This window comes from Triticum urartu, unplaced genomic scaffold, assembly GCF_003073215.2.
Source record: "Triticum urartu cultivar G1812 unplaced genomic scaffold, Tu2.1 TuUngrouped_contig_1405, whole genome shotgun sequence".
NCBI classification, from domain to species: domain Eukaryota; kingdom Viridiplantae; phylum Streptophyta; class Magnoliopsida; order Poales; family Poaceae; genus Triticum; species Triticum urartu.
Window position 1 is genome coordinate 23,418 of NW_024111842.1, and position 15,866 is coordinate 39,283.

The following is a 15,866-nucleotide window of genomic DNA, read 5'->3' on the forward strand; positions in this document are numbered from 1 at the left end:
TCAGCAACTGCTTTGTACTCAGCTTCAGTACTACTGCGAGACATTGTGGCCTGCTTTCGAGCATTCCAGGCGATCAGGTTAGAACCCAGAAATGCCGCATATCCCCCCGTGGATCGCCTGTCATCAGGACTGCCAGCCCAATCTGCATCTGAGAAAGCCGAGAGCTCACACGAGGGCACAGGCTGAAGAAGCAAACCATAGGAGATAGTAAGACAGATGTAACGCAGAATACGTTTCACAGCTGACCAATGAGATGTCCTGGGTGCATGAAGAAACTGACAGACACGGTTGACTGCATAGGAGATATCAGGCCTGGTAATAGTAAGGTATTGCAGACCACCAACGAGACTGCGATACTCAGTAGCATCCTCAGGTGAAAGAGCATCTCCATCAAGGGCAGATAACCAATCAGTGGCAGACATCAGAGTAATAGCATGTTTGCACTTCAGCATACCAGCACGACGCAGCAGATCCAGGGAGTACTTCTTCTGTGTAAGAGTCAAACCAGTAGAAGAACGTGAAACCTCCAGACCAAGGAAAAAATGCAAGGCATCCAAATCCTTGACAGCAAAGGCACCACTGAGTGCAACCACAAGACGATCAGCAGCAGCATGGGATGAACTGCTGAGAATGATATCATCAACATAAACCAGAAGATACGTCATAACCTCAGGACGCTGAAGAAGGAACAGCGATGTGTCTGCAGTGGAGGGAGTAAACCCAAGTGCTCGAAGAACAGAGCCAAGACGAGCATGCCATGCACGAGGATCCTGTTTCAGTCCATATAGCGCATTAGTCAGACGACAGAGATGACGAGGGCGTGCAGGATCAACAAATCTAGGTGGCTGACGCATATAAACCTCCTCCTCCAGAATTCCATGGAGGAAAGTGTTCTGCACATCAAGATGACGAAGAGACCATCCACGAGTGACAGCAAGAGACAACAGCAAGCGAATGGTAGTAGGCTTGATGACTGGACTGAACGTGTCTTCATAATCAAGACCATACCTCTGTTTGAAGCCCTTGGCAACAAGCCATGCCTTGTAGCGTTCGATAGAACCATCAGCATGTATCTTGACTTTGAAAACCCACTTGGAATCAATAACATTGACACCAGATACTGGAGGAACAAGCTGCCAAGTGTCATTTTTCTGGAGAGCCTGAATCTCTTGTTTCATAGCAGCGTGCCAGTGAGGAATACTCAGTGCAGCCTGGAAGTGTCGAGGCTCAGCAGTGGGATCAGCAGCAATGTGAGCCATGCACGCGGCTAGCCATGCCACAGTCCCGTCCTTGCGTTCCTTCGGACAGAAAATGCCCGACTAACTCCGTGTACGAGGACGAAGAGGGACCACGGGTCGTGCCGGCGAGACCGACGCAACCGGTGATGGAGACGAAGCTGCAGCATCGGGAGAGCTGGCACTAGGGCTCCCTGACGACGACGAGCCAGGCAAGGCCAGCCCACTAGTAGCCGAGGCGGGACTGACCGGGTCCAGCTCCAGGCCGGTCGAAGCAACCGCCGACCGAGGCGAAGATGCCTCCAGGTCGGGCGTGACCCCTCCTGGGTCAGGCGGAGCGCCAGCCGAAAGACTGGGTGAGGCCAGCCGAGGGCCAGGCGGGGCGCCAGCCGAAGGACTGGGCGAGGCCAGTGGCAGGCCAGGTGAGACCGGCGCCCGCACGGCAGCCTCCAGTGGCGATGCAGGGGCGGGTACGTGGGTCGAACCCGTTATGCATGGGACATGCACATCCCGAGCAAGAGCTGCCGCGTCGGTTTCCCCCGGCAAGCTTTCCTCCCCGGCAAGGTCTTCGCCTGGCAAGCTTTTCCCCCGGCAAGGTCTTTGCCCGGCAAGTTTCCTGTTCATCAAGAAGCTCAAGACGAGCGCCACGTCCAATACCTGCAGCATGATTAGGCAACAACGCAGGGGCATATGCAACATCCACAAATTGATCAGGCAAAGGTGTGGACATGTGCACCGATTGTGAGGAAATGGTAGAGTTTGTCGGAAGTGCACGAAAAGGAAACACGTTTTCATCAAACACCACATCACGAGAGATGTAAACGCGATTTGTAGGAACATGGAGGCATTTGTACCCTTTGTGAAGAGAACTGTATCCCAGGAAGACACACTTCTTAGACCGAAACTCTAACTTACGCTTGTTATATGGGCGAAGGTGAGGCCAACATGCACACCGAACACCTTAAAAAAGGTGTAGTCTGGAGTCTCGTTGAGCAAGAGTTCAAGCGGAGTTTGCATTTTCAGGAGTCGTGAGGGAAGCCTATTTATGAGAAAACAAGCTGTGGAGAAAGCATCACTCCAAAACCGAAACGGAATGGATGCATGAGCGAGCAAGGTTAGGCCAGTTTTAACAAGATGACGATGCTTACGTTCGGCAGTTCCATTTTGCTGATGAGTATGAGGACAAGACACACGATGTGAAATCCCAAGTTTGTTAAAAAAAAGAGTTGAGGTTGTGGTATTCACCCCCCCCCCCCCAGTCAGATTGAACATGGATGATTTTCTGCTTAAGGAGACGCTCAACATGTGCTTGAAACTGGATAAAAACATCAAACACATCAGACTTGCGCTTAATAAGATACAGCCAAGTAAACCGACTATAAGCATAAATAAAACTGACATAATAATTGTGACCACTAACAGATGTCTGGGCATGACCCCATACATCAGAAAACACAAGCTCAAGAGGATGTTTCACAACACGACTAGACTCTGAAAACGGAAGTTGGTGACTCTTGCCCTGCTGACAGGCATCACAGACGGTGTCAGCAGATTTATTGGACACAACTGGTAGGTCATGACGATGCAACACATGACGAACTATAGGGGCCGCAGGATGACCAAGGCGCGCATGCCAGTGCGTAGGAGACACACGAACACCACTGAACGCCTGAGGAGAAGACTGCATGGATGGTGTGCTCGGTACATCAAGTGCGTACAAGCCATGGCGAAGACGACCGCTAAGCAGAACGGCCCTCGTGTCCCGATCCTTGATAAAGAAACGAAAAGGATGAAACTCAGCAAGGACATTATTATCACGTGTAAGTTGAGGAATAGACAACAAACTACGCGTAGCAGAGAGAACACGAAGGACATTGGAAAGATATAGTTTGCGAAAATTGTGTGCAAGGAGAGAAGCCTGACCAACATGAGAGATGCGCATACCTGCTCCGCTGGCGGTGTGCACCTGATCATGACCACGGTATGGCTCCTGAGTAGAGAGCTTGCCCATCTCGCCGGTGAGGTGGTTAGTAGCGCCGGTGTCCATATACCATGATGGATCAATGGAGTAGGACGGAGTGCGACCATGATCATGAGTAGTCACGGCAGCGGCAGCCTGCTTGTCGTTTCCTTTGCCATTGTTGCCAAGGCCCAGAAAATCTTGCTTGTTGCGACGATGACAGCGAGATGCAATGTGGCGCTCCAGACCACACAGCTGGCAAGCCTGCGGGGCACCGCAGGAGGAGCAGCAAGCAACTGGCCGGTTGCCACCCGTGATGGATGGCGCATTGCCACGCGGGGCCGGATGCAAAGATGGTGCCGGCTTGCCCCCTGAAGATGAAAGCCGCTGAGGTTTGCCGCGAGTGGCGGCGTTGGCGGAGGCGAAACCCGATGAGACACGACGGGCCTTGATGCATTGTTCACGACCAAGGAGGCAGGCATACAGCTCACGAGGTGGAAGTGGATCGTCACGGCCATGAACGTTCTCAACGAGATTGTCATAATCATCGTCGAGCCCGTTAAGAACGAAAGTGGTGAACTCCTCATCCCTGCAGAGACTGGCCAACCGAGGCCAATGTCTCGGCGAGACCCCGCATCTTGTTGAAGTAGTCCGTGATGCTGAGGTCACCAAGCTTGGTCTCACCAAGCTCGGTGTGTATAGAGTGAGCACGCGCCTGAGACTGCGAGGAGAAGCTGGTGTGAAGCGCCGCCCACGCCTCCCGGGATGTAGTAGCGAAGATGACCAGCGACGAGACGCTTAGAGTGAGCGAGGACTGGATGGCAGAGAGAATGGCCTGATCCTGGGCCACCCATGTATGATACGCCGGGTGATGAATGGGCGAACACGGGATGGATCCGTCAACATAGCCCTCCAGATAGCGACTGCGCAGAAGAGGCAACACCTGGGCACGCCAGGACAGGTAGTTGTCCGGCGTGAGCTTCACCGACAGCAGATGCGAGAAGTAAAACGGTGACGGCGCCGTGACCTGAGCGGCGTGAGCATGCATTGATGGCGCGTAGGGACCCGTCGACGGGGCTGTCTCGAGATGAGGAGCACCCGCCGAGTAGACGCTAGGAGCACCGGGAATGAGGGCGTCGGCTCCGTAGTTCACCGCGGCCCCGTAGGATGGCTGCGGCGGTGCAGCCACGAACCCGGACGGCGCGGAGTAGGGTTGGTGCGGCGACGGCGCGTAGGGCTGCGGCGGCTGCGCCAGGAAGTGCTGCTGCGGTGGCGGCGTGGAGTAGATCGACGCCGACGGTGGCTGGTGGTGATGCGACGGGAGAGCCGCATAGGGTTGGTGATGATGCGGCGCCGCGTAGGACGCCACGGGCCAGGAGGACGGCGACGGCTGAAGGGAGCCCTGGGCCGCCGGCGGCGCACCATACACGGCAGGAGCGACGCCACCGGGCGTCTGCGCGACGGCGCCGTAGGGCGGCTGTACAGCAACGCCATGAGACGGCGGCGCAGCGAACTCAGCAGAAGAGTCGGCCGATGGATTTGATCCGGTCGGGGACTCGGTCGGCGGCAGGGCCCCGTAGGCCGACGCAAGAGGCCGAGAAGCGAGGAACGGTGACATAGGGGCGAGGGCCGGCCCGGCGGCGGTGGCAGCGGGAGCAGCGGAAGACATCGAAACCCTAGTCTGATATCATGTAAAACACAATATGTTGGGAACTTGCTCGACATCCTAAATAGGGTGTGACTCTTTCATTATATAAAGGTACCAAGGAGTACAATACAATGTTATAATATTAATACACAGACTACGTCTAACAAACCGCACTGCATCACTGCATGTTGGTCACTGATGATCTTGGGCCGGTGCCTAGCTTAGGGTAGGTAAAGCGGCCGTGTTTCTATGCAGCATGTCCGTGAATCTTGTTTTTCTCCGGCGCCGGGACGTGCGCCTTGGGTACCGGCCGGACCGGACAGAGCGGAAGGGAGGCACGGCCTGGCTAGTCTACCATGCCATGCCCATGGGCGCCATGGGTGCTGGACGCAACGAGGCCAATGCAGCGGCATGTGAGGATGCCTTGGATGGTAGCTGGCCACTGGATCTGCGCGCAAGCAAGCGGACTAGCGTCTAGCGGAGGTCACGCCAGAGATGAGCTGAGCCTGAGCCTGAGCCTGAGCCTGAGCGCCATACTGTAGACATGGTGCATGCAGCCACACGAAGCCATCCCTTTTTGGCCTTTTGTTCTCCGATGAAGCCCTTAGTCGCTCCGGCACGCACACGGCACATCGAATAATTATAGCGGTTCGTGCTCAAGTGTGTTTTGTTGCTCGATAAAGCTCCTCTTACTCTATCACTAGCAAGTAGCAAGTACTCCTAGCTCGGCGTATAATCACTACTTAGCAAGCAGTGATTATGGTGGTTTGTGCTCTACAAGCACTAACAAGTGAAATGGATCACCCGCTGCAAAACTGAAGAGAGAAACCAACGAAAAACGTAAAAAAAATCCACGAGTGCTCATCGATCAGCTCTGCACCGAAGGCTGGTCGGACTAAAAAAGTGTTTCAGTTCATCGATAATCGGAAAAGGAAAAAGATACTCCCGCGTCCCATCCATCCGCGCCGAGATTGCAAACGGCTGCCACCACGAGCCCACGACCGTCTCGGTTCCCGTCATGTTCCCGTTCACATCGCACGGCTCCTTTTCCCCGTCATCCCCGCCGCGCACCAGCGGAACCCAACCTACCGGTCCTATATATCCTCGCGAATGCCCCCGCACTTCCCTCCTCGCTCCCGCGCCCCCACGCACGCGCACACTCGCTCGCACTCTCTAGGCGCGCAGCCGGTACAAATCGTGCGTGCCGGCGTCAGTCACGCACGGTGCCTTGAGTTCGCCCACACGCGCGCGCGCGTCCACGCCGAGCTGAGCTGAGCTGAGCAGAGCAGAGCAGGACTTGTTCGACCGGCAATGGCGAGGGCATTCTTACCCTCCGGCCTCGTGGCGGTGGTCGCGCTCGCGTGCCTCGCCGACGCCGCGGCCGCGCAGCTGCGGCAGAACTACTACGCCAGCAGCTGCCCCAGCGCCGAGTCCACCGTGCGCTCCGTCATCTCGCAGCACGTCCAGCAGAGCTTCGCCGTCGCGCCCGGCACGCTCCGCCTCTTCTTTCACGACTGCTTCGTCCGGGTAAGCCGCGCACCCCTTTCCGTTCTTGCTCCACCGTGCTGACATTACTGCTCGCCGTGCCCTCACCGTGACAGTGTCGTTGCAGGGGTGCGACGCGTCGGTGATGCTGATGGCGGCGAACGGGGACGACGAGAGCCACAGCGGCGCGGACGCCACGCTGTCGCCGGACGCCGTGGAGGCCATCAACAAGGCCAAGGCCGCCGTCGAGGCGCTCCCCGGGTGCGCCGGCAAGGTCTCCTGCGCCGACATCCTCGCCATGGCCGCGCGCGACGTCGTCTCCCTGGTACGTTGTACAATACCACGATTGCGTTCGCCAGTTCAGCCGTCGTACCACCGTGTTAACAGCGGGCCGTGCCGCGCTATCCCGTGACACCGGGGTACCCGGCGGTAGGGAGCCAGAGCGGGGCGCATGCGCCCCTGTCAGTCGCGCCAGGCTCGCACGGACCCCAGGACTCTGAAATGCGCAAGTCCTGGTTGGCTCAGGCAGTCAGGCTCGTCTCCTCCCCCTCTCTCTCCTCCGTGACCCCAGCCGGGCGGGCCACCGTCCGGCCTTGCCGTGTGCGCGCAACCCTTTTGCTGTGCGCGCCCAGCCCCACCAGGCCGGGCGGGGCCGCGGCGACACTGTTCGACCAGCTCGCCCGTCAGTCACTTTTTAGATAGCCACCGCGCCATCCTGTCATGCTGCATCTATAGGCTAGGCTAGGGTAGCCATGGTCCAGCCACGCTGCCGGCCGGTGATCCGCGCCCATGGCCGGGCCTTGCATCGCAGAGTCAGAGAGATGCAGCAGGGTCGCTGGATCGTTCCCGGTCTCTCGGTCCCTCCGGAAGCGCGAAAAGGCGGTGCGTTTCGGGCGCGGCCGGATGCCCGCCGGGTCGCGTCGCGACGCACGCATGCGCCGCGCGGTTCCGGGTGTCGGGGCGCCTTGGATGCGTACCGGGGCACGCACAGCCAGCGTACTTCTTTGGGCCTCCGGCCTCTCTGCTCCGGGCCTCCGGCGCTTTCGGCGACAGTGACGTGACCCGAAATGAGATCGGTGGGAAGCCGGTCTGGTGTAGGCTCGGTGTCGTCTCGTCTGTATGTTGCCCGTGACGCTTTTGCAGCAGAGCCTTGGCCGAGTAGGTGTCTGTGACTGTGAGGACGCTGCCTGCAACTGCAAGGCGTGCCCCCGCCCAGCAGGCAGACAAAGTTTCCATTCCGTAGAGTCGTAGGCCACTGACATGCATGACTAGGTATGGACAATTTAGCCCACATGCATACTCTACTTCTCAGAGCAGGGCCCTACTGAAACTCTGTCACGCTAAAACGAAAGGGTAATCACACTGACATGTTTGCCTGTAATCGTTGTTTATGTTGTTATAGACCGGCGGGCCGAGCTACGGCGTGGAGCTGGGCCGGCTGGACGGCAGGTCGTTCAGCAAGTCGATCGTGAAGCACGTCCTCCCGGGCCCCGGCTTCGACCTCAACCAGCTCAACGCGCTCTTCGCCAGCAACGGCCTCACCCAGTTCGACATGATCGCGCTCTCCGGTACACCACTGCTTTTCCTTCCTTCCTTCCTTCTTCGTTAGCGTTTGCACCGTATTATTATATTTCAACATTTCAGTAAAGTAGGTTGATCGCAGTCGCAGCGCAAGCATCTTGCTTTGGCCCTGTGCGCACTTCACGTGACACAACACATCCTGCGTGCTGCTTGGAGCAGAGGACAAAGCGGCTCACTGTTTCACACCGCACTGCACTTCTCCGTTATTTTTTTCGATGAAAAGAGCCTCCCACTTCAGTTTTGCTTGCTTCGAAAGTAGAAAAACACTGACACGGTGATAAAACTGAGGTAATTTCTTTTCCTCGAGGGAAAATGGAGGCCCGGAATCTACTTTCGTTTGGAAAGACAGAGAAAGTCATGTGCTGTTTTCTGACATGGTAGTACTAGCAAGTAGACAAAGGAGCCCGTTTGTGTGTTTGCTAACGCTTGTTTTTTGTTTGATTCCACATTGGGAGTGTGATAAACTATCTCAGTTCCAGTACACGGGCACACGAGACGCTTTGTCTGAATGTTCTTGGTTTTGCGTGAGATCCTATGCTTGCTTTTACATAACCGGAACGCTTGGATTCGGGGCCAGTGAAGGCCCACGCTATGATGACACAAAATAGAAACAAAGTACTGCTAGCAGTAACTTTTGACTAAGCTGGCCAATTTGGCCCATGCAAAGTTGAAAGGACTGTGCGTGCAGGGCCACGGGAGCGCAACTGTTTTGCATAAAATCTTTCGTCCTTTCAACTGACAAAGTCCACTGGCACTTGCATTCCATCATTAATTTGCACTTGCGTGTGCTAGCCTGCTTGTTTAGCTATGTTTTCGTTAATTTGGCAAAATAATATCTTTCTCGTTGCTAAAAGTAATTCATCCTGCAACACAGAAGTTTTGTTTTGACAGAGAAAGCACGCAGCAGCTGCTGGTCTTGAACTGCTATTGGGCCCAAAACCGACTGTTGTAGCTTCGAATTTTCTACTTTCAGGGCTTCAGGCCCGAGTTAGATGATTTTAGGCCGAACGTAGACAACTGGTTTCTTTCGATTACTCAGACCAAGTGCACCCGTTACCGTTTACTAAAATTAAAAGAACTGTTTTTCTCAAGGAAAAAACAGCAAAAATTTCATCCGTGTCTAGACGGCCGTGCCCAAGTTTGAATTTGTTTCAATTTTTGAAATCAAAATTTGAATCTGTTTCGTGCCTGCATTGTGTCCACAGGTGCGCACACGATCGGGGTGACGCACTGCGACAAGTTCGTGCGTCGGATCTACACGTTCAAGCAGCGGCTGCGGTACAACCCGCCGATGAACCTCGACTTCCTGCGGTCGCTGCGCAAGGTGTGCCCCATGAACTACCCGCCCACGGCGTTCGCCATGCTGGACGTGACCACGCCCAAGACCTTCGACAACGCCTACTTCGACAACCTCCGGTACCAGAAGGGCCTGCTCGCCTCCGACCAGGTGCTCTTCACCGACCGCCGCTCCCGCCCCACCGTCAACCTCTTCGCCGCCAACTCCACCGCCTTCTTCGACGCCTTCGTCGCCGCCATGGCCAAGCTCGGCCGCATCGGGGTCAAGACCGGCTCCGCCGGCGAGGTGCGCCGGGTCTGCACCGCCGTCAACTAGCTAGCGTTTCCGTTCGGTCGTGTTTGTGTGCGTGTGTGTTTAGGCTTGGGTCCGTAGCTAGGCTGGTGAATTACTTGTGATGCAGAGCAGATGCAGGGTGTTTTTGCCTGTGGGTGTGCGTTAGTGAGCTCATACGCTACGTTTTGTGGTGGGATTGTGTTAACCATTCTTTGATGGGGATGTGGTATCGAATGGGTCTTAACGGAAATGGGATTAGTAGTCGCATGGTAATTACACTGAAACAAATGCAAGCACTCTGCTTGGTGTGAAAGTGGTGTTCGTTTGGTTCCCAACATGGCTGCCTTTGGCGTTCCAGGTTCAGTGCCCGCTTGGAAGATACTCCCTCTGTTCGGAAATACTTGTCTTAAAAATGGTTGTATCTAGACTTGTTTTAGTTTTAGATACAACCATTTTTAAGACGAGAATTGTCTTAAAAATGATTGTATCTAGACTTGTTTTAGTTCTAGATACAACCATTTCTAAAACAAGAATTTCCGAACGGAGGGAGTACTATACAAAGCGGTTATTTTCCCATGAATCTTCGAATTCAATTCCAATAACCACCCACTCTGTTTGCCTCTTTCCATTATTCGTTCATGTACAAGACTGAATACATAGCGGTTTCCAAATTGGCACGGTATCTTTATTTATATGCAAAGAAAGCTACTATGACAAACAACAACATGTAGACACACATTCAAGGGTTCTTCAGACGATGTGCAGGAGTACAGCAGACATCATGGTCTCATTCTTTCTTCTTCACCACAAGAACTGGGCACTTTGCGTGGTGGCTACAGTAGTTGCTCACACTGCCAAGGAAAAACCTGCAGAAACAATAGCAGAGCAATCGCATCAGTTGGAGATGAGAACATTGTACTCCCTCCGACTTGTAATAAATCAGCGACAGTTAAAATGGATCGGAGGGAGTAACATCTTGTCAAATGTGTCTCAGAGGTGCATGTAAATATGTGATGGCTGATGAGTACTTGATTTATGCTAAGAAGTTAGCACTAATCATGTTCTTATTTTGTTGGTTAAGTACATATAGTTTTCTTTTTAAACAAGCAAGTACAAGATAGTTTAAGTTCTGCGTGTTGCCAACAATCTACCTCTGAGCTGGGTATGACAATTTAGTTGTACAAGGTACGCAAAGTATGAATAACGACAGTACACCAAGAACAACATGGAACTCAGGTGATATGTTTTCTTTTTCAAAAAGGAGGCTTTTACCCCAACTCAGGTGATATGTAGGCAATCACTTAAGAAGGTGAGCATAACACACCAAAAAGATAAATCAGGCTATAACCAAGTATTTATTTTTTCGGACAATGTGTGGATTTTATTAACTCAAAATGGAGCATCACGGGGATAATCAAGTATTTAGCTTGCACAAATGCTAGAGTGCTTAGAGCTGAGTTCAGATGTGAGATTCAACAACACATGCCCAACATAACAAAAAACATTGTTGTTGTAGAGGCAGTTTTCATCGTGAGATGTGCAAGGTCATCTGAATGAGGTATGTCTTACCTCGCACAGTGCTACGATCCTTAGAGGTGAGTTCAACATTTAACAACACATGTTGTACATAACAAAAGACAGTAGTTCTAGAGGTGTTCCTGGGTTTCATGGCAAGTTGTTTGTCTGACCACTACCCATCTATGTACAGACAAATAAACGGTAGCTTTTGAGAACAATTATTTATCCCTCGTCAATTTAGGTGTTGGTCCCATTGCAAGCACATAAGAAGAACATCATCGACAGGGAATGCATTTCACTACAAAAACGATGAAAGAGGACAACATTGACTAACTGATTTAGTACAGAGCACTACAGAGTAACCCATTTCCAGAACTCAAAATAAAATCCGGATGAGCAGAAAAGGACGATGATTGCTACCTCTGTATAGGCCCTCGGCTGTGGCTTCCCAGGATGAGCAGATCAACATTCAACTTCTCCGCAGCTTCGCATATGGTTTCCTTGGGATCACCCACCTCGATGGCGGTCTCTGCATCAACCTACACACAGAATAAATAAATTGACCGACGAGACATAGCCGATGGACTAATCTGATCTGGGAAAACAAGATCCGGTTCTGCCCCCAAATTACTAATTCTCAGAGCCATGGTCGCGCCCATTGACCAGATCGAGGAAGAAATCAGGCATGTGAGCGCGAGAATCACGTACCCCGTGTTCGGCGCAGATGGCCTTGGCCTTGTCGACGAGCGCCTGGGCGAGCTGCCGCTGGTGCTCGGTCACGGACCTGATGAGCTCCGGCGACGCCACCGACGGGCCAACTGCTCCTTCAGTAGACACCAGCAATACGATTTAGCTAGTACTACAAGTAACCGTATGGATGGAAGAGAGCCAAAGAGGCGCGGGCGGGGCTTACGCGGGGAGCCGGCGGGGAGGTAGCTGAGGGGGGAGAAGGGCTGGACGGTGAAGAGGATGAGGCGGCGGGGCGCGAGGTTGCGCAGGGCCCACTCGAGCGCGTAGTGGCTGCACTCGCTCTCGTCGATCGCCACCATCATCTTCTGCTCCGGCGGCGGCGGCGGCGCCGCCTGCGCGGCCATGATCGGCTGCTGGCGAGACGGGATGGATGATGGATCGAGACGACTTTCGAACTGTCTACAAGGACGACGAGCCTCGGCTGGTTGCTTGTGCTTCTGCTCCTCCTGTCTGTCTGAAGTACTGGTAAAAAGGTCCACGCCGTCGCCGCGTCGCGTCGGCTGAAGGCGACCTTCTTCACTCTTCCGGTTTCTAGACCTCTCCCGTTGTTTTGCCTGAGCCCACGGACATAGCACACGGTTTACTTTTTGGATAAGTGTCACATGTGTGACGTGAACCCATGGCAAGTCCAAATACGTGACAAGTCCGTTTTATAACAAGTATATATATTGTGATGTGAGGATGGTAACTTTTTTTTTAAGGGAAAGCCTTGATGACGGTTTGATAAGACAGCCACAAGAAAATCAGGAGGATCCTTTTGCCACACAAGAGGGCTAATCTCCGACTTACTAGCTAAAACATGTGCGGCCATATTGGCTTTCCTAGGACAAAACTCGAACGAAACATTACTATACTCATGACAAAGAAGACACAATCATCGTAGATCGCTGCCACAGGCCCAAGAGAATGTCCACCATATTTCATAATCTCGATCACCCCCATGCAATCGGAGTTCACTATATTCCTGTTGCACCCCATAGTGTTTGCCAGTGAAAGACCGTCCCTCAGAGCAATCGCCTCCGCCGTCGTTGCATCATTAACAACGTCCAAAGATCGGTTGGAAGCAGCCACAAAGTAACCCCGATCATCCCTGAGAACTGCACCGATTCCACCAGATTTGTTATTTACATCAAAAGCCGCATCTACATTGAGCTTTACATAATCTTCTTTTGGCCGAGTCCATCCGTATCTAGCAACAGGAGCACTATTTTTCTTCTTCGCTCTCGAGAAATTTGTAACCAGCGCAAAAATTTCTTGAGCGGATCTAATAGGAAGTTGAACTCTCGCACCATGAGTTACTTGTCGATGCTCCCACCAAACGTACCAGCATGTGGTGGTAATAAGGTCTGCCCGAAAAACACCCGGAAGGAGTGCTGCTGATGAAGAATTATCTGGTAGTAAATCTGCCAACATCGAAGTCCCCTCCCTATCCACGGTACGTGTGATATCTATTTCATGGCCGAGCCCCAAGTGCATCAGGACTTCGTGTACACACGGGCACTGAAAAAACACATGCCTGATGCTTTCACAATCCATGCTGCATAGCGGACACCCTCCTTCAGTTTGAATACGACGATTCGCCAGGACTCCAAAACAGAGGGTAGTGCCTAATAGAGCACACCAACAATGGATTTTCACCTTGGCAGGTACACTTAACGACCATAAGATGTTCCAGATCAGACTTGATGAGGGCCCATGTGGATTTGTTCTTCTCAACTTCCTGCCATGTTGATGTTCCCACTCACAATAATATGCCGACCTAACTGAAAACATACCATTTTTATTAAACTGCCAGGCAACAAAATCACCCATAACGTTCTGAGCTAGAGGAATTCGCAGTATCCGCTAAGCATCCATTGGCCAAAATAGGTCATTTATGAGCTCAGTATCCCATTCACGATCACCCTCCACCAATAGATCAGAAACTCTCGTCGCCACAATATTTTTCCTTGTAGTCATAATCATCCTGGGCCGGACGGGATCCAAGGGTCATCCCATATGTTAATCCTTGATCCATCACCGACCCGCCAAATGTGTCTCCGTTTAAAAGTATGGATGCCTGCCCAAATACTTTGCCAAGTATAAGAGCTGCCCTTCTTCAGTTCACAATTTAAAAGATCTCCCGAAGGAAAATACTTTGCTCCGAGGACTTTTGCACAAAGGGACTCAGGGTCGAAAAGTAACCTCCAACATTGCTTAGAGAGCAAAGCTAGATTAAAACAATGCAAGTCTCGGAACCCCACGCCACCTTTATTTTTTGGAACACACATCTTCCACCATGAAAACCAATGCATATGCTTCTTCCGGTCCTTATCTCCCCACTAGTACTGGGACATAGCATATGTTATCCCTTTACATACTTGCATGGGTAGATTGAAAATAGACATTGCATAAGATGGTAGTGCTTGGATGACAGCCTTGAGCAACACCTCCTTCCCACCAAAAGAAAGTTTCTTTTCCTTTCAACCTCTTAGTCGAGCACAAACTCTGTCAATCAGATATTGGAAACATTCTGATCTATCCGCCCCTACAACGGAGGCAAGCCAAGATATTTTCCAGTAATAGATTCAGTAAGGATATTCAATATAGTGTATACCTCCGCCTTTGTTTCCACATTAGTACAAGGAGCGAAGAAAATGCTGACTTATTCTCACTGACCAACTGCTCAGAAGCTTTACAATAATCATGAAGGACCCTTCTCATGCAGTTTGCATTTTGAGCATCTGCTCTCATTAAAATAAGCGAGTCATCCGCAAACAGCCTCCTTTGGTTTAGAGGAATTTTATAGGAATTCTAGAGGATAGGATTCTTATAGGATTTTTTTTCCTTTAGAGCCCTTTGGTTCATAGGAATGGATTCCTATTCCTACATAGGATTGGTTCCTATCCTCCATATTTCATAGGAAAATAAAAAAGAGCCTAGACTCAATGGAAAAATTCCTTTGGTGTCAACCAAATGACATCTTGTTTCCTATTCCTACTCATAGGATTTGAGATACATGTCATCTCATTTCCTACAAGATTCCTATTCCTATGATAATCCTATCCTATGAACCAAAAGAGGCCAGTGAAACAGATGGCGCCTCCCTACACACCTTCACCCCCACCAAGTTCCCTGCCTCCTCTTCATAGAATAACAGGCTGGACAATCCTTCGACACAAAGAAGAAACAAATATGATGAGAGGGGTCACCCTGTCAGAGACCCCATGTGGGAGTAAAATATTCAGAGTTTAAACCATTCAGTCGAACCTGATATTTAATAGTTGAAACACATTGCATGATCAGATTAGTCCAATTTTCATCAAAAACCAATTTGAGCATGATTTTCTCCAGAAAAGACCATTCAACTTGGTCATATGCTTTATGCATATCGAACTTCACTGCACATGTGCCAACCTTCCCCTGATTCTTCTTATTTATAGAATGATAGCATTCATACGCAATCAAGAAATTATTAGTGATCAAGCGCCCTGGAATGAAAGAACTTTGTAGGGAAGAAATGATCTCAGGTAATATGGTCTTTAGTCAACTTGCAATGAGCTTTGAGATTACTTTATACACCACATTACACAAACTTATGGGGTGGAACTGAGATATAGATTCTGGGTTCTCTATCTTTGGGATTAGAATGATTGTAGTGTTGTTCCACCCTTCTGGGATTTTCCTATTATTAACCGCAAGGAGAACTTCATCAGTCAGGTCCTCCCCAATGATATGCCAAAAATGCTTATAGAAAACAACGTGCAAACCGTCAGGACCCGGAGCTTTTAGAGCACCAATGTTGAAAAGGGCCTTCTTAACTTCATCTCGTGTATGGGCTGCAGTCAACATATCATTCATCATTTGGTTCACTCGGGGTTTAACCTTTCCAATAACCTCCTCGTCCGAAATCTGAGCCTCGGACGTAAATAACGACGTAAAATAATCGACTGCTAGTTTCTGGATTTGGTCATGATCCTCCAGCCAAGCGCATGTATCACTTCTCGATCTCTTGAGGAAATTCCTCTTTGTCCTCGCAGACGCAAAACCATGGAAAAAGGCGGTGTTTTGGTCTCCATGGCGTAGCTAGTTCGCTCACCCATATTGAACCCAATAAATTTCCTCTTGTTCCAACAAGTT

At 51.4% G+C, this 15,866-nt stretch overlaps 2 protein-coding genes across 3 annotated transcripts; one reads left to right on the forward strand and one right to left on the reverse strand.

The window, feature by feature from the left end:
- The first annotated feature begins 5,963 nt into the window (after nucleotides 1-5,963).
- Nucleotides 5,964-9,729, forward strand: LOC125526685 (peroxidase 50-like). The gene is made up of 4 exons (XM_048691327.1): nucleotides 5,964-6,370; nucleotides 6,456-6,653; nucleotides 7,731-7,896; nucleotides 9,115-9,729. The coding sequence occupies exons 1-4, from the start codon at nucleotides 6,155-6,157 to the stop codon at nucleotides 9,519-9,521; spliced, it is 987 nt and encodes a 328-aa protein (XP_048547284.1). The 5' UTR covers nucleotides 5,964-6,154; the 3' UTR covers nucleotides 9,522-9,729.
- Nucleotides 9,730-10,067: 338 nt separating this feature from the next.
- On the reverse strand, nucleotides 10,068-12,247 carry LOC125526686 (universal stress protein A-like protein). 2 transcript variants are annotated; one of them, XM_048691328.1, is made up of 4 exons: nucleotides 11,911-12,247; nucleotides 11,706-11,821; nucleotides 11,418-11,536; nucleotides 10,068-10,345 (listed from the first exon to the last, which is right to left on the reverse strand). In XM_048691328.1, the coding sequence occupies exons 1-4, from the start codon at nucleotides 12,089-12,091 to the stop codon at nucleotides 10,267-10,269; spliced, it is 495 nt and encodes a 164-aa protein (XP_048547285.1). In that variant the 5' UTR covers nucleotides 12,092-12,247; the 3' UTR covers nucleotides 10,068-10,266. The 2 variants fall into 2 exon arrangements, with proteins under 2 accessions (XP_048547285.1, XP_048547286.1); XM_048691329.1 differs by having other exon boundaries at nucleotides 11,706-11,815; nucleotides 11,911-12,223.
- Nucleotides 12,248-15,866: the final 3,619 nt, after the last annotated feature.